The sequence below is a fragment of the Mauremys mutica genome, chromosome 7 (genome assembly GCF_020497125.1).
Source record: "Mauremys mutica isolate MM-2020 ecotype Southern chromosome 7, ASM2049712v1, whole genome shotgun sequence".
In the NCBI taxonomy this organism is placed as follows: Eukaryota; Metazoa; Chordata; order Testudines; family Geoemydidae; genus Mauremys; species Mauremys mutica.
The window spans coordinates 57,212,129-57,237,425 of record NC_059078.1 but is presented as its reverse complement, the minus strand read 5'-3'; the positions used below and the strand labels follow the sequence as shown (position 1 = coordinate 57,237,425).

Sequence of the window (25,297 nt, the reverse complement as noted above, 5' to 3'; positions counted from 1 at the left end):
GCGAATGCCCATCCTCTTTCTGTCAGAGAGCACTCAGGGTGTTCAGGCTTTGATCAGGCGGAGCTGTGCCCATCTCTCTGCCCCAGGTGTGTACAAGGGCTGGGCCCATATGAAAGGAGAGAGAACCATTGTGATTACTGATGTGGATTAAGCCGCTCAGCTTTCAAGTGGAAGTTTAGACATGTGTGGGTGAAAGTTTGAGTGATCACACAAAGGAGCCATTAGAGAGAGAACGAGCAAGCGCTTTAATGGACTCAGGCAGTTCATTAGCTGCTTGCTGTCAGGGTCTTTGGAGGAAAAAGCTCCATTCTGCCTGATCAAGCATTAGGCGATGCTCAATGAGCTGCTTCTACCAGGGGCTCAAGATACAGAATTAGCTCCTTGGAGCCTGCCCCTCCGGGGTGTAAATTGCATTGAAGTAAATTGAGCCACATCAACTGACACCCGTGGAGGAGCTGGGGCTCAATTTCCTGCAACCCCAGGGTTTGGGGTCAAAGTGTTTGATTCAGGATCATCTCCTCCAGGGGCTCCTCAGGGTTTGTGCATCGCGCAGTCCCAGAGATTTTGGGTGTCATTGGAGAGACACAGTAAGGCCCATGCTGACCCTGGAGCACCCGGCCTGGATGCAGCTCAGCTAGGGAAGTCCTGCCTGGATGGCCAATGTCATCGCATGGACATGTGAGGCTGCCTGTCAGGTGCTGTCTTCCCACCCTGCCAGGCACTTGCTCTTCCACATACAGAGACCTGGCAGGGCCAGCGTCCCACTGAGCTGCCGCCACTCTGATGGGGCCTGATCTGCCTCCTGCCAACCCCCCACCTGTGTGCTGGCCGTCACACAGGGAGAATGTTCTCCTGCGGCCTCTGCCGAGCCCTGATGGGAAGGGCGGAGGACAGAGAAGGAGGCTAGAGGCAGGAGGGAGGGACTGACAGGGCCTGATGGAGACAGGCAGAGGGGGAGGGGAGAGGCACTGAGGGGCTCAGTTGAGAGGGCAGGGGAGTGGTGTTGTGCAGATGGATGGTGCAGATGGGGATGCGATTACCAGCAGGGAAGAGAGGATGATTGACTAGACATATCCTGCCGGATCAGGGCTGAGGCGCGCTGTCAGCATGGGATGGACAAGCTTGTCAGATGGCCCCACTTGGACTGTCAACAAGTAGGGCCTCAACCAGGCCCCTTCAGCATGAAAAGCATGAGTCTCCACCACTTGAGCTAAAGGAACAACCCCCTTCAGCTGGCACTTCAGTAGAGTCTTATCCTCTTATGTGGACCAGCTACTAGCTGAGCACAAAGACCCATGCTCTGCTGGGATGAGTGACACTTTCACCGCCCTGCCTGTGCTGCATCACTTTAGTCAGTGGGTCTGCGATGCCAACAGTTTCCAAGGGCCTTTCTATGGGCATTGAGCAGCTAACTCCTCTGACAATCTCACCCTAAATTCACCTGGGGCTGCTTTATGCTTAACAGGCCTCTGGGGGACAACTCTGACTGAGAACACTGCTGAAGACCGAGAGCTGTATGTAAAGACCACGCTGCGAGAGCTGCTGGTTTATGTCATCTTCTTGGTGGATATCTGCCTACGTGAGTAGCTGCCCAGATGGCTCAAGGGTGGGTCTGTGTCCATGTGTGTAACTCTGTTTCGGAGGGTTTATGGTTTGGACATCTTGGCTCTAATTTACGGCGTGTTTAATATCTCATATGTGCACCCAGAGCTCTGGAGGGCACATTCTTAACTAAGCCAGTAAAATATGGACATCATGTAACGGTAGAGGGGAAAATAAACTAATTTATTACGCAGCTGGTCAATGCCAGATCATGGCAATCTTTAGAACAGCTTGGAATGTTTTCATTAAAATGGTCAGCATACACATTTTCTTGTGAGTTGACCTTCTCCGGGTTTTTTTTTGTTGGGCGGGGGCAGGGGAGAGAAACATTTTTGGCTTTCAAAAAAATGTTCAATTTTTGAAAAAAATCCTCACAGTTTGAGGGTTTCACAATTCAGTTTTTCACTGACAAAAAGGTTCATAGGAAATTTTAGGGGGGAAATGAAGAAAAATGTTCAAAATTTACCCAGGGGAGAGGAAAGGGCATTTTTGATTAGCTCTAGTGGTAATTCTCTACGCTCCCATGGCACCGTCCATCCAGCGTTCCCAATGGCCTCTGCAGACAATTACCTGACGCTCACCAAGCTCCCTGCAAGGGAGTTAAGTACCACCAGACCCAATTCATAGGCATCAGTAAGTAGTTAAGGGGTCTGAGTTTCAGAAGGGCTGAGACCCATAGCTCCAGTTGGCTTCTGCAGGAGCAGCAGTTGCTCAGGACCTCTGAAAATGACAGCCTAAGTGTCGTGTCTGAGTTCAGACAGCAAATTGAGGGCAGAGAGCCCAGGAATCCTGGTGGCCACTGCTCTACTCTAACAACTCCAGTGCATTCACTGATGCATCTTTCTGGGATTGTCAGAGAAGCAAACCCCACCAGCTGGCTCCTGAGAGAAGAACACATCATGGAGGAGTCCTGCAGAAGAGTATTTCTTCACTTCAGAGTTGCCCAGGTTCTTACCCAGGTGTCTCCCCTAACTCCCATCCACATGCAAAACCCTTGCACCCGACTTTGGTGGTGCTTTCACTAACTGCCCTAGCCAGGGCTATTGGCTAAAACCTGAGTGAGGCTTTCATGTGGGGTGGTAACCCACCCACTTTGCAGTGTGGACACAGGCTAAACCATTGCAATGCTGATAGTCCTTCCTTCAGCACCTTCCCACAATTCCCTCTATCTAGTCAGAAGGACTAACAAGTTCTCCCACAATTCACTGGGAAAGAATCAGAGCAGCTCAGATAACTGCAGCACAAGAAACTACGGGATGTGCTCACAAATGTGCCAATGACACACCCAGGGGAGCACAACTCCCATGAGGACATAGACTCTCGGGTATGGCTTTGCAGAGTGACTGCTCACACCCAGGTGCCACTCGCCCAAAAAGACATCCTGAGTGAAGGGGGCACTCAGCATCTGAGACATCAGCACAAGGCCTCTGCACTAGGTGACTTGGCATCTGCTGCTTTTAAGCCATGCTTCCCAGACCTCAGCGCAAGCTCTGGCCATTAACCTCTATCAAGCCACTGCAGATTTGCACAAGAGCCCCTCCTCAGATTTGCACCAGGAAGCTCTGTAAGGGCAAAGGACAAATGCAAACAGCCAGGTCTCGAAGATTCCTGGAATCTGAGCCACATTGTTCAAACACACGCAGGGAGCTGACGTTTCCCCTTTAAATCTCGATGGGCCATGCGGGAAGGGTGGTTAGGATGATAACGGGGATGGCAGCTCACATTGTCCTCGGGGGTGGATTTAATGCAGCTCTGTACCGAATAGTAATGTACTTTGTGTGGGCAGAACAATTGCTGTTTGCTTTGGGAAGGTTCATTGTTATCTCAAAGGAGCACCTGTGGCATTGCATGGTGCAGTGGATTATATTTCATGCACCCCGTGGCAGAACAGATACACAAAGGTACCAAACGGGGTGGTTATCGCTCAGGCGCAGGGGGATGGCATCCCAATCAGTCTTCCAGTGTGACTTAGACACACACCTATTCTGAGTCATGCAGAAGTCAGGTTTTGAACATTGGTTGCTTTTTCAGGAAGCCCTTTCATTGAGGGACAGGTCTTAGAATTTGCAGTGTTTGATTCTTTGCCAGGGAGAGAAGTGTGTGTGTTATTTGTGTTAGATCCCACTCGTCGGTCTGGATCCTTGTTGAGTGAAAACTAATCTAAAGCTTCCCACCAAGGGAAGTCCCTTGAAGTCTTCAAATCCAGGCTGGATCCCTCTCTAGCCAAGCACATGTTGTCGGGCTCAATACCGGGGTAACGGGGTGAAATTCTCTGACCTGGGATATGCAGGTCAGACTAGATGATCGAACGGCCTTGGAATCTATGCACTTATGAATCCTAGGACTTGAACAATGGCTATGCATGGCAAAATGCCTGTGTAAGACAGTGGATGAGTAAGCAGAAAGAAACAGAGCTGTAATCGGCAAGGTTTCTTCATCAACGTATAACCACCATCAGTTTAGTCATCACCTGGGATTAAAACCTGGCTCCTCAAAAAGCTTAGACCATGAGCCTCTGCAGCCGGTGCTAAATGTTTATCTATGCCCCGGCCCTGGTGCAGAAAAGCACTTGGGTGCATGTGTAACCCTAAGGAGGTAAGGAGTCCCATTGACTTCCTGGGTCAGAGGGTGGAGCAGGTCCCTGGAGCAAGGTGGGGGGACCTGGAAAGGAATAATGACTGTCCCCCATTTCCTTTCCTGGGCTGCTTTGTGACAGGCTGCCCCTTATTCAAGGTGAGTGTAAAGTCCCAGCCCTGCTCACACAGCAGATAGGTTGGCTGCTGCTGTTTTTAAGCATTGTCACCCTTTAAGAGCTCAGTTTAGGTGCTTCTCTATGGTAAAACGGAGACCCTTTCAAAACTGTCCAGCTGGGCTGCTTGCATACAACCTGCTGCTCTGGAGAAGGCCAGCAAGCCAGGCCACTGCAGCTCTGAAATAGATTTCATCCCCAGTGAGAGAGGCCCCTCTGAATTCAGAAATACATTTGCTGAGGACTTTGGGGAGTCCCTGAGCATCAAATTCCTCTCTTCCTTCTGCATTCTCTCTACTTTCCTCCCAGACTCATCTCTACTAAGGTAGAGCTGATATTAATGTTAGTCTCTAATATTCATGTGCAAGGGGAACCATCCCCCGCTCTCCTGTTTTCTCCTAGTGACTTATGGAATGACCAGTACAAATGCCTATTACTACACCAAAGTGATGTCCAACCTCTTCCTGCAAACCCCTTCGGACAGCGGGGTGTCCTTCCAGTCCATCGGGAGCATGGCTGAGTTCTGGGGGGTGAGTACAACCAAGTACAGCTGGGAAATGGAAATCTGCCCACACGGATGCCATCTAATCCATCCCTGTGCTGGCCCATGTCCCTCTGGGCAGTGTGTGGTTGCTCCATTTGCTTCTGCCTGTTGACTGACTTCTGTGACAGTCAGTTTTAGTTCCCTTCCTGCGTGAACAGTAGAAATTTCACTGTCATTTGCACACGTAAAATTCACCAGCCATATCTAGCTATTTGAGCACAGGAATTATTTCCATTACTGTGTTGCCTAGAGGCCCTGAGATCCCTCTAGGCGCTGTACAGACACACGGTGAGACAGTCCCTGCCCCAGAGAACTTGCCACCAAAATAGACAAGACAGACAAAAGATGGGAGAAAGGAAGTGCTATTATCCCCATTTTACAGATGGGGAACTGAGACGCAGAGAAGCTAAGTGATTTGTCCAAGGCCCCACAGGAAGTCTGTGGCAGAGCTGGGAATTGGACCTAGAGCTTCTGCATCTTTCTCCAGTGCTTTAACAAGAAGCACGTTCTGATTTATGTGTGATAACTGCATGCCTAACTGGTGTGAAAATCAGGCCCTGGCTCTCAGCCTACATAGACTCCTGAGGGAATTTGATTGTAAGTCCCTGCAGCTTTCATTAGAGTAATGAATAACGATGGAACAGGTGCATAGGATCCATCGGATTTCTTCTAAAGAACAAGCTGAGAAATGATATGGCACAAGCAGCGTGAATGCTGGCGAGACACCACAACCTCTTGTGCTGATCAGACAGCTAGAAATAGCTTGTAACGAGTGCCCTTTGTCTGTCTCTACCATGAGCCTTTCCCCCACTGCACCTGGGTATTGGTTCACCATTTTCCATCCCATCCTCCCCTTTTCTAAAGGCATCCCCCTTCCATCTAGCCACGATACAGCTGATACCACCCCACTATTTAGCAATGGCAAGGGTGTCATGACAAGCTGACACCTGGTTGTGACAAGTCCCTGGAGCTTTCAGGGGCATCCCATTGGGTAGTTGTCTTGAGCCAGATGCCTGATTCCTCTTCTTTTGCAGTATACCCAAGGCCCATTGCTGGATAGCTTGTACTGGACCAAATGGTACAACAATGAGTCACTAGCTCACAACACCCAGTCCTACATCTACTATGAGAATCTGCTGCTCGGTGTCCCACGTCTGCGCCAGCTGAAGGTGAAGAACAACTCGTGTGTGGTGCACGACAACTTTAAGGAGGACATTTCAGGCTGCTATGATGTGTATTCTGAGGACAAGGAGGAAAGAGTTCCCTTCGGGCTCATCAATGGAACTGCGTAAGTGTGCCCCTCTGACCAAACTCCTTTGCACTGGAAAATCTTTGATTGACTTTTGCCAGAACTTTGGCCAACTTTTGCTAAAATACCATGCGAAAGGCTAGTCCCATGGGTAACAGGATGTTGGGGGTGAGAATCCAGTGTAGGCCTGCAGAGTGCTTTCCCTCTGACTCCCACTGGCAGCCAGACCAGGTGGGTCCTATTGGCTCCAGACCAAGGATATTAAAAAAGCTTCAGTGTCTCTCTGAGGCTGGAGCAGAAGAGGTTCCTGCTGGGGAAAACCCTAGGAACTGCCATGCTCAGGAGAAAGCTTAGGTTGAGACTCTTGTATTTGTAGTTAAGTTGATGAAGACACAGTCCTGGGACAGAATATTTTTGGACCAGATGCAGTGAGGGCACGAAACCCCCTACTTCCCCTATAATATCTGTGACCCATGAAAAAGAACCAAGTCCAATCGGTCTTGATAGCCTGTTCTCAGCCCAACCCCAGATGTTAGGATCATTCAGTTAAGAACTGGGACTTCTGGATGCTTATCTGAACTGAACCAAACTTGCAAAACATTTTGAAGTTCACCTGCTATTAGACTGTCTGATTTTCTCACCCTTGGTTCATATTAGGATATTTGTTGTGGAGTTACCATGTTATAGTCCTAGAATACTTAGATGTGATCATTTTGATTAACACTGTATGTGACTAGGTCAGTATGGTGAACTTGCTGTATACTGGGGTTATGAGACTTGCCTGTCTGAAAGCATTGTTCTATCTTAAGACTGTGGGAGAAACAAGCAGAGAAGCCACTCAATGGACCCTGGTAAGCAACCTCTGAGTAAACACTCGCAGGGCAATTACAAGACAAAGGGGGAAATGATTAGTTTTGGGGAGTCTATATCCTGTCTCCAGCAAGTTGCAAGGCTTGTTCTGCCAGTGCTGGGATTAGCAAGTCAGTGAGCCAGACACAGTTAAAAAGTAACTTGGTCTTTGGGAAGAAGAGTGATCAAAAGGACATGACAGATTTTAAAGAAATCTCTCCCTGAAGAGAAGGGGTAGGGGGGAGAACTGGTTTGTGAGTGACAGGAAGAGACTGTCACACACACCTGAACAGTCTTGTGCGTCTGTTCATTGTTTTCAAGTCTGTTCTCTCTATAATGTTGTAGTTCTACCTAAATCATACTTTGCTTTAAAGAAGGCTGTCTGATCACTGGGCAGCACCACTGTCATTGCTGCTGGAGGGACTAGAATGGCAGGCGCTGAAGATAAATCAGACCTGCTGCCTAATCGAGGGTGATCACAGGGGACTGCGGCCAGGGCCCAGTCTGAGCGTGGGAGAATCACATGATTCCACCCTGAGAAAGGCGACAGGTAAAGGCTAGCAGGGGTCAGCGGCGTGGCTAGGCCTGTGACGGCCAATGCCTTGTAGCAGTGGTTGTGACTGGGGGCTCCTGTTGTGCTAGGCGCCAGATAGCGACACAACGCGAGACAGCCCCAGCCCTGAAGAGCTTATAGTCTAAATACTCCAGTGTGGCAAAGGACAGGAGGAGAAGTGGTTTGCCCCAAGCCACCCAGTGGGACAGCTGGTCCCCTGAGTCCTAACTCTGTGCCCTAGCGTGGGTCCCGTTGCCCCTCAAGGGTGGCTTATGGATTTCCCTGTGCAGGTGGAGGTACCATTCTGAGGAAGAACTGGGCGGCTCGTCCCACTGGGGCCGACTAACCAGCTATAGCGGGGGAGGATATTACATAGACCTCAAGCTGACCCGGGAGGAGAGTGCGGAAGCCCTGCGAGTCCTGAAGGAGAAGTTGTGGCTGGACCGGGGCACCCGGGTGATCTTCATTGACTTCTCTGTGTATAACGCAAACATCAACCTGTTCTGTGTGCTGAGGTAGGTGGAGAGCGGTGGAGACCCTTTCGTCCTCAATCCCACCGCGTAGCACTGAAAACAGGACGTTCACACCCTGCCCTGCCTTGATACCTTTAATCCAAGGCTCTCCAACCACTTTACTACATTAATGAATTCAGCCCCTGTGCCCCACTGTGGGGTAGGCCCTTATTGTCCTCTGAGCCTGCAGCAGAGACATTAAGTAACTTTCCTTAGGTCATATAATGAGCTAAAGGCTGGGTTGGGGAGAGAACCCAGGAGTCCTGGCTCCCAGTCCTCTCTAACCAGAAGGGATGGAGGAGACATGAGTTCTGACTTTTGAGGAGGGGGTGACATCTCCTTCCCTGAGCCCCGTCGCCTTTGATGCTAGCTACTGCCATGATTTCAAGCACCATAAAGACCCACAATAGATGAACCAAGCTAAATCTCTTCCTGGTGGCTGTGGCCAGGGCAGGCAGAATTATGGGTCCCTAATGTAACTATTGCCTAAGGAGAAGTATCACGTAGCTGGTAGTAAAGCACTGCTAGGGAAGTGCTCCCTGGCCAGCAATCAGTAAACAGTCCATTATTCACATGAAAATTGGACAGAATCCAAATAAACTGTTACGTTCTCATCCAGTCTCCCCAGGAGATCCTTCACCTGCCCAGATCCCACTCCCTCCAACAGGCCAGCAGCTCCTTGTTTTATCAGTTTGGGGCCCCATTGTGCTAGGTGCTGTACGTATCCCTCTTGAGAGGCAGTCCCTGGGAGCTGCTGCGTGTGGAGCCATTTTGAAAGTCTGACCCCACCCAGGCTAGGGACTCAGGCCCAGGTCTTCACAGGTGTTTAGAGACTGGATGCCCATTGAGGATCTGAGCGTCAGTATTATTGGTAGCTGCCGCATGGTAAATAAGGAGCCTTTATCTAACCACCGGCATTTCACTGGTCCCTGGTTCCCTTCTCCATGCGCCGTGAGGCAGCGGAGATGATTGAAAAAGCCATATATATGTGCCTGACTCTCCCAGAAGGAGGGGATGAGCCCAGTGCATCTCAAGAACATACAACAGTCTCATGGTCATTCTGGGTTTCCTTCTCCCCTTCCAGGTTAGTAGTTGAATTTCCAGCCACCGGTGGTGCAATCCCTTCCTGGCAAATCCGCACGGTGAAGCTCATCCGATATGTCAGCACCTGGGACTTCTTCATTGTGGCCTGTGAGATCATTTTCTGCGTCTTCATCTTCTACTACGTGGTGGAGGAGATTCTGGAGCTGCGTATCCACAGGCTCCAGTACTTCACCAGTGTCTGGAACATCCTGGATGTGGTGGTCATACTGGTGAGTGGGGGTGGAGGTGGGGCAAAGATGGAAAAGCAAAAGGGAAGATAAGAGCAGGGGAACTGGCCCAGACCTTTCCCTAATCTCACACTGAACTGCTAGAAGGAGACAATCGCATGCACTAAGGCTGTGACTTTCAATAGCAGTTCGGTGTCTTTGCAGATCTCCCCCTGGAGCACGTGGTTGGCTGGATGAGGGGCTAAGCCAATGTGTTCCTACCCCCCCCTCCAGTGGAATAGCCCCATGGACCGATACCAAGGAGTTCTGAAGTTTTTAGCCCCAGTGAAGCTGGAGGCCCAGCAGTAACACAGGCCGTTTCCTCCTTTCAGCTGTCCATCGTTGCCATTGTGTTCCACATCTTTCGCACCATCGAGGTGAACAGGCTGATGGGAGAGCTGTTGAGGCATCCTGACATCTATGCAGACTTTGAGTTCCTGGCTTTCTGGCAGACCCAGTACAACAACATGAACGCAGTCAACCTGTTCTTCGCCTGGATTAAGGTACCGCATGGGCTCCCGTGAGAGACTCCGCCATCTGAACAGCCGGTGGGGAAAGAACCCAGCAGGCCACAGTTCAGGGGCTCTAATCTCCCCTCCCCTGATGTGGACAGAGAGGAGCAAATGCAGGTGGTAATGGGGCAGACTAATGGAGAGGAATATCTCTGCCTCGGGTCCTGCTCTCCGCATGGAAGCCCTGCACACCACGGGGTCTGTGCTCCGGAGAGATGGGGTGAGTTGGGAGTTGTGGCATAGGAAATGGGACATTATGGTGTTGAGCACCACGTAATTTTATCCCAACAACTACAGAAAAAAATCCCCCAAAGTGGAAATGTTTAATTCCAATTGTTTTGCAACAAAAGGTTTCGCTTCTCGATTCAAAATGACTTTTGCTTTTGAATTTTCCTTCCATTTTATTTTTGTAAAAAATAAAATGTTAAGACTCCCCCTACCCTACCCCCGCAAAAAATCCCAACTCAAAATCTGCCCATTAGAAAAGCCATTTCCCACGGAGAAATCGGAGCCCCGCCTTCTGCGCGCAGTGCTCCTGGAAAGCTCCGTATCCACAGCCCTGGAGAGACGTCATCTTATCCGCACAGCAGACAAGCCGCACAGCACAGAAAGTTTCCCCAAACAGCCCAAGCCTGCCCTGCTAGGACCCCCTCTAGGACAAAAGGGAAGGCCAGTTTCCAGACCCACTTGATCTTGGCACCTCTGCCAACGTTGTCAAGAAGGATGATAATTGGAGCCGATTTTTGTGGTGATTTTTCTGACATGGACACACTAGGAGCTGGGCTGAGACAACCAGCTCCTTTCATATCGGTGCCCCAACAGCCAGCAGCTGGTAACGACCATTGGTCAGTGCTGACCTTGCTGAATGACCATTGCAGACTCAGGCAGCGACATGCCTTTGGTACAAAGCCAACAGGTTGTACTCTGTATTCTATGCTTATCTGGCCCTCGTCGCCTCAGTCTGTAATGCATTTATCCTCACAACACCCCTGGGAGGTAGGGCAGGGCTACTGTCCCCATTGCACAGATGGGGAAAACTGAGGCATGGGGAGATTAAGTGAGTTGCCTAAGGTCACACAGGAAGTCTTTGGCAGGAATTGTACCCAGTCTCCCTCCTGGACACCCTAACCATTGGACCATCCTTCCTCTCTACCTTCTCTTCTGCCCTGCTGCATTGTTTCTTGTAGCGATACTATTAACTCGGTGTATGCATGTATATGAGAGATGTCCACATCTTACCTTACCCCTGTCTTTTTCCCCCCTAGATATTCAAGTACATTAGCTTTAACAAAACAATGACCCAGCTTTCCTCCACGCTGGCTCGCTGTGCCAAGGACATCCTGGGTTTTGCCATCATGTTCTTCATTGTGTTCTTTGCCTACGCCCAGTTGGGCTACCTTCTCTTTGGGACGCAAGTGGAAAACTTTAGCACCTTTATTAAATGCATGTAAGTGTGTTTCTCTCTCCTTTTCCCTTCCCCACTCACCGTTTCCTGCCTCCCTTTCATTCTCTGGCATCGAGTGCAGTCCTTCTCTGGGCAGACACAAGTGGGCAGTATCTTCTCAGCAGATTCGTCCCTGGGTGGGTTCAGAGTCACAGCTGCTCGTTTTAGTGAGACCCCTCTGTTGTCACTGCATGTCAGTCCCTGCAGAGCCAATGCAGCTCTCGGAGAGGGAGCTGGCTCCTATTCCTTCTCATTTGTTGTTAACAGAATTGTCAGCTGCATTCCCTTTAATGGAAATGAAACTTTTTTTTTACCTTCTTGAAGGAGGCATTTTGGTGGCCCTGAACTGAAGTTGTTTGCAATTTTCAGTCTTTGGGAAATTTCATGATTTCAACTTTTCAGGGCAGAACGAAAACAGATTTAGAGATAGCAGCAAAGGTGGGACCTTATAGACTAACAGACTTATTGGAGCATGAGCTTTCGTGGGTGAATACCCACTTCGTCAGATGTAGGATTTAGAGATGCAGGATGCAGGATTTAGAGATTTAGAGATGTTAGACTTCCCCATGGAACGGAAATTCCATTTTCCAACCAGCTCTGGCTCTCCTCAGCCCTGCTGGCCCCAGTACACCCAAGCATGGTGGGTAAATTCCTCTCTAGATCCATACTGAGCAACTCCACTCCAGCTCCAGGTGGTGTGCACTGAGCATCTTGGCTGTGTGGGTTTTGCTGCAGGTGGGTCGTTGCTTGCCTCTTGGCTACGTCAGTTGGGGAAAGACTCAGGGCCTGATCCAACATCCATAGAAGTCAGTGGAAAGACTCTCGTTGACTTCAAAGGGTTATGGATGAGACCATTAATGATCTAACTGCACTAATTCAAATGAGAGACCTCTTTCCTGTCCCACCAGCAGGATGATCTGTGCTGCACACGACATGCACAAGGGCAAATTCAGCTCAGTTACACCCATACAGCCATACTGCAGTCATGAGGCCAGGAAGGTGCAAGTGACAGCAGCCTGCAGCTCAGTGTGTGGGTGATCACCACTAGGATTAGGCAGGGAACTTGGCTTGGGAACTTGTTTGTGCGGCAGGGAGAGAAAGAGACCCAGTGATCACAGAGCAAATCCACTCCTCACAACACCTAAATAAAAGGGGGAGGAGAAATCGCTGATCCACGCTACAGCTGGAAATCCAGGGGGTTACTCTCATTACAATTACTCAGGAAATGAGGGAGGAAGTGGGATATTTCACTTATATTAGGAAAAACTAACCCCTCCCAATGGATTCCTTTGCATCCACCTTTTCTACGTCCCCTCTTGCTGCGGCTCGAAGACTCCAACTCCCTGGCTTCTAGATTAAAGCAAAAGTCACAGCTTTCACCTCCAGGGCTCCACTCCAAATCCAGTCCAGGCAGCGGCCTCTGTCAGCTGCGTCCATCTCACTAGACAGCTGCTCAGCCTGTGTGAAATGCGTTTGAGGGCCTCAGTTCCACGTGGCCAAACGTCCACAGGAGAAGATCCCCCAACCAGACTTGCACTGGGCCCCTGCCAGCTCCGGGGTGGGCTTGGCTAGCACGGGCGGTTGAGTTGGACCATGACCTCAGTCCTGTTAATTCACATGATGTTTGCAGTCAGTGTAGATGGAGATGTGTCTAGCATCGTAGCAGCTGCTCACGGTTAGCTCCGGTTCCAGTCGGACACGATGCTAGACAGGATGGAATTGTAGGTGAGTCATGTTACTTCACTTGACTCTTCAAGGTCATATTCTAACCCAGGGGTTCTCAAACTGGGGGTCTGGACCCCTCAGGGGGTCACAAGGTTATTACATGGGGGGCCGCGAGCTGTCAGCCTCCATCTCAAACCCCACTTTGCCTCCAGCATTTATAATGGTGTTAAATATATTTAAAGTGTTTTTAATCTATAAGGCGCGTCGCACTCAGAGGCTTGCTGTGTGAAATGGGTCACCAATATAAAAGTTTGAGAACCACTGTTTAACACTAGTGTCAAGTGAAAAGCTTCCCCAGGGTTGAAATTGTAGATAGGTTTTTTACACAGAGCCATGCCATGCTAGCCAAACACTGCTATGGACTCCCCCTTCAAGGGCGCAGAGCAGAGTTTTATTCCACAGACCTCAAGGGAGGGGAAAATGTTGTCTGTAACTGTCAGGGACCCAGGGCTGCCTGGTTGTGGCTAGTAAAACTTCATCTGCATGTTGGATGGGACCTCACTTGGCCTCTTGTCAGTTGCTTCAATAAGCCCAGCTGTAGGAGACTGATCTGGATTGTCTTTTGGCTCACACATCATCCACAGCATTGCTAATCACACTCCTGTTGCAAAATCTCTGAGCCACAGTCTACAGCTCAGTTGCACCTTAATTGCTGTCTGTGGTAGGGCAAAGACTCACCAGAACGGCACCTCCTGCTGGTCGTCCAGGGAATTAGCGCTTTCCAGCCCTGAGCGCCCTCTGCAGGCCTGTGTCTCACCTGCCGCTGGTCCCCGTGTCCCTCTCGGACCTGGGTGCCCTTCTATGTCAGTGTTCTGGCCCCGCAGTAACCCACAATCTGGGTCTCCCCACGCAGGGGAAATCCCAACCCTCTAGCCCCACCTTGCCTCAGTGGCTACTGCCAGTCATCATCTAGCCTCCGCTCCCTGGGGCAGAGTGCAGTCTGTAAACCACTTATCACTGGCATGAGGGGGTTGGACCAGCTGCCTCTGCCTATCTGTGGGCTGCCCCTCTGCAGCCCCAGTACCCTTTGTGGGCCCTTAACTCAGCCTGCAGCTTAGCTAGGCTGGAGCTCCCCAGCTCCCTCTGCCCTTCCCCAGCACTGCTCCACCCTAGGTACCCTTCTCTGCTTCCAGGCAGCCAGGTCCTTCTCCCTCTGAAGCTAGAGAGAGTGTGTCTGTCAGTCTCTGGCCCTCAGCCCTCTTATAGGGCCAGCTGTGGCCTGATTGGGGCGTGGCCTCACCTGTGGGTGCTTCCTCCAATCAGCCTAGCTTTTCCCCCACCCCAGCCCTCTCCCAGGGCTGCTTTAACCCCCTCAGGGCAGGAGCGGGGTGATCACCCCGCTACACTGTCACCTACACCCTTCTAATCCCATAATATTGTTCCTAGAGGCATGAGAACCATACATGATCACCATGGTTGAACTTTTCAAGGGCAATGCAGTGGGAGGCAGTGTTGCTGGTGGAAGAGGCACTGGACTGGGGCTTGGGAGACCTGGGTTCTATTCCTAGCTCTGCTACTAGCCTGCTGGGTGACATTAAGCAGGTCATGTTCCTGCCTTGTGCTTCGGTTTCCCCAAATGTAAAATGGGGGTACCAACCTCCTTTGTAAATCACTTTGAGATCTTGTGCTTTTCAGTTGGAGCTCAGAGCTATTATTATATGTATGTAAATCCATCAGACAGCTTTGACAATCTCAGGCCAATCGTAGCACTCCATTCTCCATGCTGATCACCACAGCGTGGGCGCCTCCTGCAGAGCGAGGCTAAACTCAACCACTAACGTGCTGGCAGAACGAATGGTATGTTCAGCTCTAGCAAGCACAGTAGACCTATCTCATGCAGAAATCGAAAGGCAGGAAATGCATGGACAGCCAGGTGTGCAGGTTGGTACGTTTCAAGGGCTCAGCCCTGTGAAACGGCCAGCGAATCGTCTTGAAGTGTCTGACTCTCTAATACGTGTCAAGCTGTGTCGTCGATACACTGTAGGCGCGGTGCTGACCTTGGATCTTTCTGTTCCTAGCTTCACCCAATTTCGGATCATACTTGGCGACTTTGACTACAATGCCATCGACAATGCCAACAGGGTGCTGGGGCCCATTTACTTCGTCACCTACGTCTTCTTCGTTTTCTTTGTGCTGCTGGTAAGCGAAAGGGGCTATTCTGCCTAGAATGAAGATTATTGTTCCGTGTGTTGCAGCAGCACAGACCAGACTGAGATCAGGGCCATGTGCTGGACAGACACCCAGAGGGAGACAGACAAGAGCACATTATTAACTTGCCCATTTTGCACATGGGGAACTGGAGCCCAGGGAGATTCAGGCCCAGATCCACAAAGGGACTTGGGTATTGCCAAGGTGACTTGGCAATCACTGGAATCCATGAACCCTGGGCTGGGTGCCTAGGCTCCCTATGCAAGGCCAGGGGGAGAGATCCCTTCTCCTCAGCAGGTAGAGGGGGAATTGAACCAGGGTCTCTCACGTGCCCTAACCACTGAGCGAAAGGTGCTAGGGGAGGCTGCCACCTCCTTGTCTCCCCAGACCTTCTGTGTGGCATTAGGCATGTTCAGGGCACACCTATCAGATTGGGCCCCACAGGTGAGATCGGCAGGAGCGCACCTATCTTCACCTGGCCTGAGGCTCACGCTGGGACCTGGTTGTAAGAATGGCACCCAGGCACCTACCTGAACCAGCAGTGTGCACACCCAGAGGTAGAAACACAGGCACCAGCAAGGTCGGGTGGCAGCTAAGTTGGGGCTTTGTGCATCGCAGGGCTGAGGTGCCTATGTCTTTGTGGATTTGGGCCCAAGGCCACACAGAGAATCCTGCAGAGCCTGGAATTGAATCTGGGTGTCCTGGGTCCTGATCCAGTGCCATAAGCATGAGCCCCCTTCCTCTCTAGGGAGCACTGTGCTGGTCTCTGGTCATCGTCCCCTCGCCCCGGGCCCTGTGTTTTCAGTGGGAGCATCACCGGGTGGGAACGGCTTCCTGTTTGTCTGATCCCTGCTGACAGATACTGTGCTGTGAGGCAGTGTTGCTGTCTGACCACAGAAAGTCACTTACAAATTGCTCCTTCCGTCCTCCCCTTCCTGAAATGCAGCCACCGCCCTGGGGCTGTAAGGGAGAAAAAGAACTGGCGCGGGCAGGCCAGATGGCTCAGTCTGCTTCAGCTAGTTTCTCCTTTCACTAGAACATGTTCCTGGCCATCATCAACGACACCTACTCAGAAGTCAAGGAGGAGCTTTCAAACCAGAAGAACGAGCTGCAGCTCTCAGACATCCTGAAGCAGGTTGTATAGAGCCCCATCACCCCCAGCTTGCGTTGTCCTAACACACCAGAGAGTGAATGCGGCACCACAGGTCCCAAATTCACATGAAATGTACTAGAGAGGGGCCTCCGCCAAGCCTCCAGATCCATCCCGGAGCGCAGGAGGAGTTCCACATCTGGATCCAAACATGGCTGGCCCTGTTGGCCAAACTCCCGACAGCCCTGAACTTTTGGGGTCTTTGAGAGCTGGGTCTGCATTTTGTGGCTTGAGCCTCTCTCTCCCTCCAGACTCCCAAATTCCCAAGCAATAGCTGCCACCAGTGCTGATCTCTCTGCTCTGCAGCATGCTTATGGCCATGTCCTGAAATCCACAGCATGTTTGTTTCATTCCAAAGGAAAGGTGGTTTTCTTCCACCTAAGTGAAAGAGAAGCTTGGAAGTGGAAACAGGGACCGTAGAAAGGGGCCAAGGGAAACTTATTCCTCAGACAAAGGCAGGCAGGCACGCTCCCTCCAGAGCCCAACTGCAGTCAAAATGCTTCCAGATAGCCTTGAGGTGATGCCCTCTGATTGGAGCCAGGGGAAGGGGCAGACTCCAGACAGCTGATGTGAGCGGGGTTCTCCCCTGGGGGCAAATCCTGAGGTCTTATTCAGATTCCACCTGGGCAGAACCATCCTCCCCGCCACTGGAATCAACGAAGTGGTGCCCCTTTCTGCCTATGCAGTGTCTGCACTGGGCGGGCACCCTGTGAGTGATCGCAGTCAAGACCCTGACTTGGATGACTGCCCATCAGCAGCTGCAGCTCTCCCAGCCGAAGCAGACGGAAGCCTCCCCTAGCTGAGGCCGTAGGAGGTGTGGGGAGTCTGCCCCCGCTAAAGTTCTGTGTTAGGGCAATGATGCTTCTGGCTTGGGAAGGAAGGTGGCTCAGTCAGTGAAGAAAGTCTTGCATACACACAAGACTAACATATCCCAGTGTTACCTGTATCATCTGGCACCTGTGCAGTGTTTTACAGCTATCTCGGCTTTGCTTCTGTCTGCCCTGCATCTTCATTAAACCTCCATGGGCATCTCTGACCCCAGGGCTACCACAAGACGCTGATGAGGCTGAAGTTGAAGAAAGAGCGGATTTCGGACGTTCAGAAGGCTCTCCAGAACGGGACAAAGGAGCTAGAGTTTGAGGATTTTAAGAACAGTTTGAAAGAGTAAGTTGGTCAGTTACAGGGCCCCGATTTCCCAGAACGGCTCTGCTTCACTCTTTGCGAGCTTCCCCTAACGTTCGTTACATTTCTGCTGCAATGCTCAGACGTGCCCTTCCTTTGGTCTTTCTAAACCCTAGTCATTTATGGGCCAGATCCCTGTCCAGTGTAAATCAACGTAGTTCCATTGCCGTCACTGGAGCTGCACTGATTCAGACTGGCTGCGGATCCAGCCCTAAATACCAGGCAATGCAGAGTGATGGCTCCAGAAGCTAGCAGGGCTGTGCTGTGGTGCATGGTCCAGCTCTGTATCTGAGAGATGATTGGGTTCTGTCTGTGTCCTGTGCCTTTCCAAGCAGAGGAGTATCCCTGCCTGCTGGGGAGTGGGGTGAGGTGGTGGAAGGCAGCTGCCGCATTGTGTGTCAGTTCAGATGCAGAACGTTATAAAGCATGGCACAGTCTCTTTCTCATGGGCTCTTTACATTTGTTCTTTCTTTGTTGTTTTCCTTAATGTGCAGTAAATCTAGGCAGAGAGCTACCTATTGCATCTTTTATGTACAGGAAACATAACAGCTTTCACATGAGCCCATATCCACTACCACCTTCCCTTGCTCCTCAGCCAGCATGGAGGCTAATTCCAGCTTGCCATGCTGGTTTTCAGTGTCATCCATGTGGACCATCTCAACCTGATCTGCCCAACCTTCTAGCCACCTCTTCCCCCACCCACTCACCTGGCTTCTCCAGCCTCGGCTTCCCCTGACTCTCCACATTGCCTTGATCTGTCCCCTCTATCTGGAACTCACTCTGCTACCCCCATTAATTATTACCTCGCTACCACCCTTTAATTAACCTGATGAATTTAGACTCTAAGCTCTTCAGCCTTCTCCCCATGAAGCAGTTAGCTCACTTCCGGGCACTGGAAAAGTCCAGCATTAAATTCTCACCGGCAAACTCTTCCTCTCCTCCTCTGTTTAAAGCTGCATAATAAATGGGATTTTGCTGCCATTCTCATTCCTGTTTCGCTGACATTGGGCTGTGGCTCTCGTTTGAGCTGTGCAAATAATGGATTTTTCAGCTCACGGGCAGTACTGAAAAACTGGGGCAGGTGGTTATTTTGGGTTGACCCAAAACTTCAAATTTTTGAGCAAATCAGAAGGTTGAAGAAAATTTGGCTTGGATTTCACATTTTTACATTTTAAAAAAACCCTATAAAATGTGAAGATTTCCAAACAGTCATTTTGACCCCCCAAAATCAAAAAGTTTCATCTGGAAAATGTCAAAACAAAACACTGCAACTTTTTCAGATTTTTTTTCCCCACCACAATTTGGCAAAACAGACACAACTTCTTGAAACGTTTTGGGTGTTGTCAAATCTGCGTTTTTTTTGCCAAATAAAAAAAAGTTCCTGACATAAAATGTCACCCAGCTCTGGTTCTTCTAACCTGCATTTACCCACAATGCACTGCTCTTATCCCAAGGCAGGTACCCCAGTGACACTCCCTGGTTAGAATCTAACAACATACTGAACTGCTCTGCCTTGTGTCTTCTTGGGTCCATTCTCTTTGCATCCTGTCTTAGGCTGGGTCATGCCGAGCATGAGATCACAGCAGCCTTTTCCAGATTTGACAAAGACGGTAACCAGGTCCTTGATGAAGAGGAACAGAAGCGAATGAGGCATGACCTAGAGGAGAAAAGGGTAAAGGATGGGGGTGTGGGCTGAGAAGGGAACCCTTTTTTGACACCGTTCAATCTCCAAAATTCCTTGAGTCCTGATCCTGGGGCAGGCATGTCAAATAAGTGGGTGCCATGTCTGCATCTCTGCATACACCGGAAGGGAAGATTAGTTTTTGACAGCCGGTGTTATTATGTATTAAATATTCCTTGGTAAGTCTGGCCAGAACTACAACCAGCTTTCCATGTGTGTATGTCTCTCTCTCTCTGTCTTCTAGGTTGCTTTGAATGCAGAGATTGAAAACTTGGGAAAATCCTACGGTGATAACAACCTGGATGAGAATCTGACCCTTGCGGATGCAAAGAACAATCACGCCAATAAGTCCACCTGGGTGTCTGAGGAAGAATTCCAAATGTGGGTCACTGCTGATGCTAGTCCAGCATCTGAAAGCAAAGGGCTTGATTTCCTGCTGCTCTGCCCCGTCATGGAGCCACATCCACCTGTGCCTCACGGGTGTGAAACCTTTCCAACATGACCTGGTCATGTTGTTCCCCCACCACGCACAGAAAGGCCAGGCCACATCCAGCCCCTTTTGTAATTTCCTGGCATGTGTCTGGAATAATCTCTCCATCTGCTGCTGCAAGGGTAAGGGGTCATGCTACAGACCCAGGTCAGAGGGTGGAATGGGCACCCTCAGCCAGTGGAGCCAGAAGGATTTGTGTAGGAATGACCCTGATTTACACCAGTTGAGGATCTGGCCCTTATTCTCCAGGTGTGAGGATGTAGGCAGGGCAGGACTATTTCTCCCAAAAAGGGAGCACAGTCTAGGGCTTAACGCATAGCACGGGGAGTCCGGAGATCCTGGTTCTGCCACAGCAGGCAGGATCAGGGGGAGGGATAGCTCAGTGGTTTGAGCATTGGCCTGCTAAACCCAGGGGTGTGAGTTCAATCCTTGAGGAGGCCATTTAGGAATCTAGGGCAAAAATCTGTTTGGGAATGGTCCTGCTTTGAGCAGGGGGTTGGACTAGATGACCTCCTGAGGTCCCTTCCAACCCTGGTATTCTATGATCCTGGGCCAGGCATGTAAGGCCATACTGAGACAGAGGTTGGAGCAGGAGGCTCACCTAACCATGTGGGGAAATAGCTTGGCCCCATCCACATTACCTGGCCAGAGGTTAATCTGCTTGGGACATAATTTGTCTTAAGCATGATCATTAACCACAGCTGAAAGCATAGCCGCAGGCTCAGAGCCTCAGCTGGTATCAATCAGCAGAGCTTCATTGACTGGGCTGAAGCTCTGCCAGCTGATACCCATGGGGGATCTGGCCAGGCTCTGTATGTTCTCTGCTGCTGACCCTGTCCTGTGTCATAGGAGAAGGTTTACAAGGGCTCGTGCTCTCTTCTGCAGCCTCCTGCGACGGGTCCTGCAGCTGGAGCACTCGATCGGCAGCATCGTGTCCAAGATCGACTCAGTGGTGAGCAAGCTGGAGGTGCTGGAGAGAAACAAACTGCAGAGGAAAGACCTGGTGGGCAAGCTGCTCGACAACATCAGCAAGGTCAGTTGTCCTCAGACAGACACCCTGGCAAGCAGGCCATGTCCCCATGCGACTGGCCTGGGGGGTCTCTCCCTGCCTGAATGCATTGGGTCAGTTAGCGGCTTGTCTTCCAGGCCCTGCTCCTATAGTAGTGCTCAGCACTTTGAAAGAACAAGCCCTTTGCCTTAAGGGTCGATGTGACACCAAACCTCTTGCCTGCAGGGTTCCAACCCTAATGCCCAGACCACATCCACTAGTGGCATCTGGCCCATTAATTATCACCTGTACACAGACCTCTCTCCACTGCGGAGCACTTTCAGAACTACTGCCAAACCCACAAAGGACTCTCAGCATGGCCATGTGAGCACAGCTGCTGGGAATGCTCCAGTGAGTAGACATTTGCCTGAGCATTCCCTTGGAAATGTGCATTTGCGCAACATTCTTGCAAGCAGCATTTTGCAGTAAGGAATTGCACACCTTTAAAAAAGACTCCGATGAGGCTAAACTGCAAGCCCTTGGTGGCCCATGGAAGGTATATGGGGCTTGGAGAGGAGACCCCAATAAAAGCGCGCAGCCAACCCAGTGCATGGCCCAGGTTCCCTCCAACTGTGGCGATGGAGCCTTTGGTGGTGGTCTTGGTAAATTGTTGACAGTGCAAACGTCCATTTCTTCCCCTCTGTAACAGGAGGAACAGCCCAGGCAGGAAGAACTGCTCCAGCGGAACCTAGACCCGCTGGTGAAGGAAAACCAAGAAGGCTGGGAGACAAAGCACATGCTGGGAAGCAACCTTAGTGGGAGCTCTCCCCAAAATGGTAACAGCATCTACCCCAACCTGCCCAAGTCGGGGTTACCGGGCTCTCAGGTGCCCAAGAACACCCGGCCTCAGTCTAACGTGCACTTCTGACACCCATCGGAATGCTCCCATCCCACCTTGGATCCCAAGGTACTAAGTCAGTCTCAGCTGATTCCCTGTTAGACTAGCCACGAAAAAGACACACTATAACAGAGATGTCTGTCTCAGCTGATCCCGTGCAGAATCATGGATGTTATTGTTTTTTATTTGCCAAGTTGTGTAACACCATAGATCTAGAACTCCAGGTTCAAACACCTCTGGGCTTCAAGGAAGTGTTCAGACCTGGATCCAGACTGTGCTGCTGGCTCCTATATCTCTAAATGGGTTGAACTTGTCCTGTCCCCAACCTCCATCTCCCCAAGATCTGAACACCCCAGAGCACTGAGGAAAATTTGGATCCAGAGTGGATCTTTGCAAAGAGAAACGTGCTAATTAACCTCAGGCCCACCAACAGCAATCCCAGGCCCCAGAGCAGAACAGTCATTGGGCCCCCTAGAAAGGTCCACCTGACATTTGGGCGGTGCTGTGCCTGCACTGGCTGTTGCCCAGCGAGCTGCTGGGCACACTCTTCTGGCACGGCCAGGGCTTCTACATGTCTGCCTGGCTGCCTTCGCTGCCGCCGGTACCACCCCACACGTGCCTAGGAGCCCTGTGGCCGCCTGGGCAATTTTAAAGGGGCCCAGGGCTCCTGGCCATGGCTATTGCAGTAGTGGCGGCGGTCAGGGGCCTCAGTGCCCTTTTAAATTGCCCGGGGCCCTGGGCAGTTGCCGCCTTTGCTTCTCCCGTCCCCTTCCCCCCCCCCATCTGTGGGCCTTGTTAACCTTGCTCATCACTTCTACTTTTCCTCTGTACCTCACGGTGATAGCCATGCCTTCACCCCCTCACTCAGCAGGCACAGAGCTGAGCTGAGAGGTGTCTGGCTGAAGTAAGGAGGAGCTCTGAGCATAGGAGGACATTGGTTGTGTTTCTGAAGGCAGCGCTGAAAGTGGGCATGGTGGGAGGATTGCAGGGGTTGCACACAGTCAAGCAGGGTCGCTGAGGGGCACCTTTACGCAATTTCTTACCAAAGCTGCTGTTCCCAGAATCTGACAACTCCCCCCTGTTTTTTTCAGATCACTTTAAGCACCAGCTGAAAGAGACCTATGGCTGGGCCATTAGCATGGTTTCCAACTCCCCTGTTAACGCTAGAATTCCCACCGTTTCCCAAAATTGCAGATTGTGAAATTTCAGGGCACCAGCCATCTAGCTGTGAAATGATGACATTTCCCCTGGGTTTTGCCATGGAAACAGTTTTGCTTGAAGTTGGGCTGAGAATGGCCATGCAGTGGAAATGTGGCGATGACAGACCCATTGACAGCATCTGGGTGCAGTGTGAAAATGCTCCTAGTCTGAGCATTTTACACATGTCTTGAGACTATTTTACACCCTTTCCCCTCACATCCCTTCGGAGCTGATGCCACCAACTATTGATGCTGGGCCAGATTCTCAGCTGGTGTGAAGTGGCAGTGAACTCAATGGGGATATGCTCATTTACACCAATTGAGAATCCAGCTGTTCCTACATTTCAGATTATCCATTTCATTATTTTGTATGTTTCTGGTCACAGCAGTAAACTCTGACACCAGCAATTAAATAGCTTTGATAAGTAACATTGCAGGAGATTGTTCAATGAAATTAGCCAGTATGAGATTTTAGATTTCAGTTATGTTAACTTACATTTTATATAGTAACTTTCATCCCAAAGTTCCCTACTGATTTGTTTACCTATATGCAGTATAAAGAAATCACTTCACCCACCACTGAAATGCACCTCTAGTGTGGAAGATGGCAGTTGCTTAGTAGCAGTACTATACAAAAGTTCAGTACAGGAATAAAGGGATTTTAAATATGATAATCACAAACGCACCACAAAGGGGTAAACTGTATTAAACTCAAATGTCCTCTTCAATCTGTGTGTAAAAATGGTCTCTGATGTATTTGGGTGTTGTTAGACCATGGTTACCCATTCACTGCAGGCTGTAATATTTATCACATTCTGAAGTTATTCTTCACTTATTAAAATGCAAAGGGCCCATGTCAGGGAATTAGAACTTCCCAGGATGAGAAATGTAACAGAGATCCTCTGTAAACTCTAATCACACAATGATACACGTGCCTCTTTCAAACAGCAGCTCTAATAACAAAAGCAGCATCCGAAATGTTTGAGAACAAGAACACAGAGCTTTGGCAAGCCCACAGAGGTCCAGCTGGAGTGATGTGTGCACAGCAGCAGATCCTGCTGACTTTTGTAAATACATGTTTTACAGCTGTGTTTCATTGCGTGAAGGCTTAATTGTAACAAAAATGGTTCTATTTTTTAAAAGATCTTTTTCGGCTGCCTGTCATCTCTTGAGTTTAGCCCCTGAACTGATTTTCCTACATGCAATTCAAGTATGTGTGGGGCAGCATTTGCTGCCAGAGCTGGGGAGATATCCCAAACACCTGAAGTCAAGCAGTCCATTTTGAGGCCCTGATCTTGCCCCAATGAGAGTTATGTCATCGGCTTCTGTGAGAGCAGGACTCGGCCCCAAGCAGGGGAAATGGAGGATCCTGAACTCAGCTCTTGCAGGAACGTGAGGGAAGAACAGATTTTCCAAGGTCTTTTTCTGTAAAGTTGTTTGTTTCTCATTCTGGGTTTATACATTTCTTGTTCTCCTTGGTGTGTGTTTGAATGCTTTTCCATTCACCTTCCAGGACGGTTTAATTCAGATGCATTAGGATGGGAATTCATTGCAGGGGAAATTCACCCAGCAGGGATGGAGAAGACCTCTCAGTGCAGCAAAGCAGCCATGGCTCCACTGCACTGGGGGGGTTGGGGAGAGGGACTCTACACTCACCCCGTGGTAGAGCTGGCTCCACATCAGCTGCCACAGAGTGAGGGGTTGGGAGCAGGATCATGGCATGGCCAGCGGATCCAAAATTTCACAGGTCACTGGTCCCAAATCCCAGGCTCAGGATGTGTGTGGGAATCCTGGCTCCTATTTCAACCCAGGAGTGGAGGCATGACCCCAGCGGAGCTGCAAGGGTTCCCAGTGTCCCACCTGTAGACTGGAAGGTGGATTCCTTTTTCCCTTCACCCCTGTGTAACTCGTAGCAGAAAGGCTGCTTCTCTGGCCTTGAGCTGTGGTTCTGGGTGTGTGAATTTCACCCACGATGTAAAGCAATTCCTGTAGCTAGTGTGTCTGCACCAATGCTTTATCTGTTCCCTGTATGACTCCATGCAATCGTCTCTTGTATGTGCCTTTGCTGAACATGTAATCATGTATGTGACACGTATGATAAACATCTCTCAAAGATGATCGTGTCCTAGGCTATTGCGCATCCCCTGAACTCCAGTGTCCTTCCCAGCACCTGTTTGTGTTTGATGTGTAGACTGTATCTGCTGACCAGCTAAGAAATAACATAAATTAACTGCACTGACTGGCAGAATCATTCCTGCTGTATTTTCAAATGTGGTATTTTTTGGCCTTCTGTCATAGCAGGAGGTGACAACACTGCCTGTGTGACAGAGGCAGCATGGAGCGAAGGGTTTTCCCGCACAGGCTGTGCATGGCCTTATATCTCAGAATCTACAGAGCTGGCTTCCTGGCTGCAGCACATGGTTTGTTGTCCCTAATGATTAAGGAGATGGCCATGCATCAAGCCTGTGAAAATCACCAGTTAGGAGGTTCAAAGAAGGGTTTAAATAAAGGC

The 25,297-nt window shown here is 50.3% G+C and overlaps 1 protein-coding gene across 3 annotated transcripts in view; it reads left to right on the top strand.

The window, feature by feature from the left end:
• PKD2L1 (polycystin 2 like 1, transient receptor potential cation channel) overlaps positions 1–25,010 on the top strand; it is a 35,797-nt gene extending 10,787 nt beyond the window's left edge. For 2 of the 3 annotated variants that reach the window (XM_045022781.1, XM_045022779.1), the window contains exons 2-15: positions 1,466–1,579; positions 4,754–4,881; positions 5,930–6,183; positions 7,837–8,061; positions 9,143–9,371; positions 9,701–9,871; positions 11,146–11,327; positions 15,068–15,188; positions 16,234–16,332; positions 17,390–17,511; positions 19,084–19,201; positions 19,455–19,591; positions 20,586–20,733; positions 21,398–25,010. In XM_045022781.1, the coding sequence (XP_044878716.1) occupies positions 4,765–4,881; positions 5,930–6,183; positions 7,837–8,061; positions 9,143–9,371; positions 9,701–9,871; positions 11,146–11,327; positions 15,068–15,188; positions 16,234–16,332; positions 17,390–17,511; positions 19,084–19,201; positions 19,455–19,591; positions 20,586–20,733; positions 21,398–21,616 (2,142 nt within the window). In that variant the 5' untranslated portion in view covers positions 1,466–1,579; positions 4,754–4,764 and the 3' untranslated portion in view covers positions 21,617–25,010. The remainder of the gene's footprint in view (positions 1–1,465; positions 1,580–4,753; positions 4,882–5,929; positions 6,184–7,836; positions 8,062–9,142; positions 9,372–9,700; positions 9,872–11,145; positions 11,328–15,067; positions 15,189–16,233; positions 16,333–17,389; positions 17,512–19,083; positions 19,202–19,454; positions 19,592–20,585; positions 20,734–21,397) is intronic. The other variant, XM_045022780.1, reaches the window with a different exon arrangement.
• Positions 25,011–25,297: the final 287 nt, after the last annotated feature.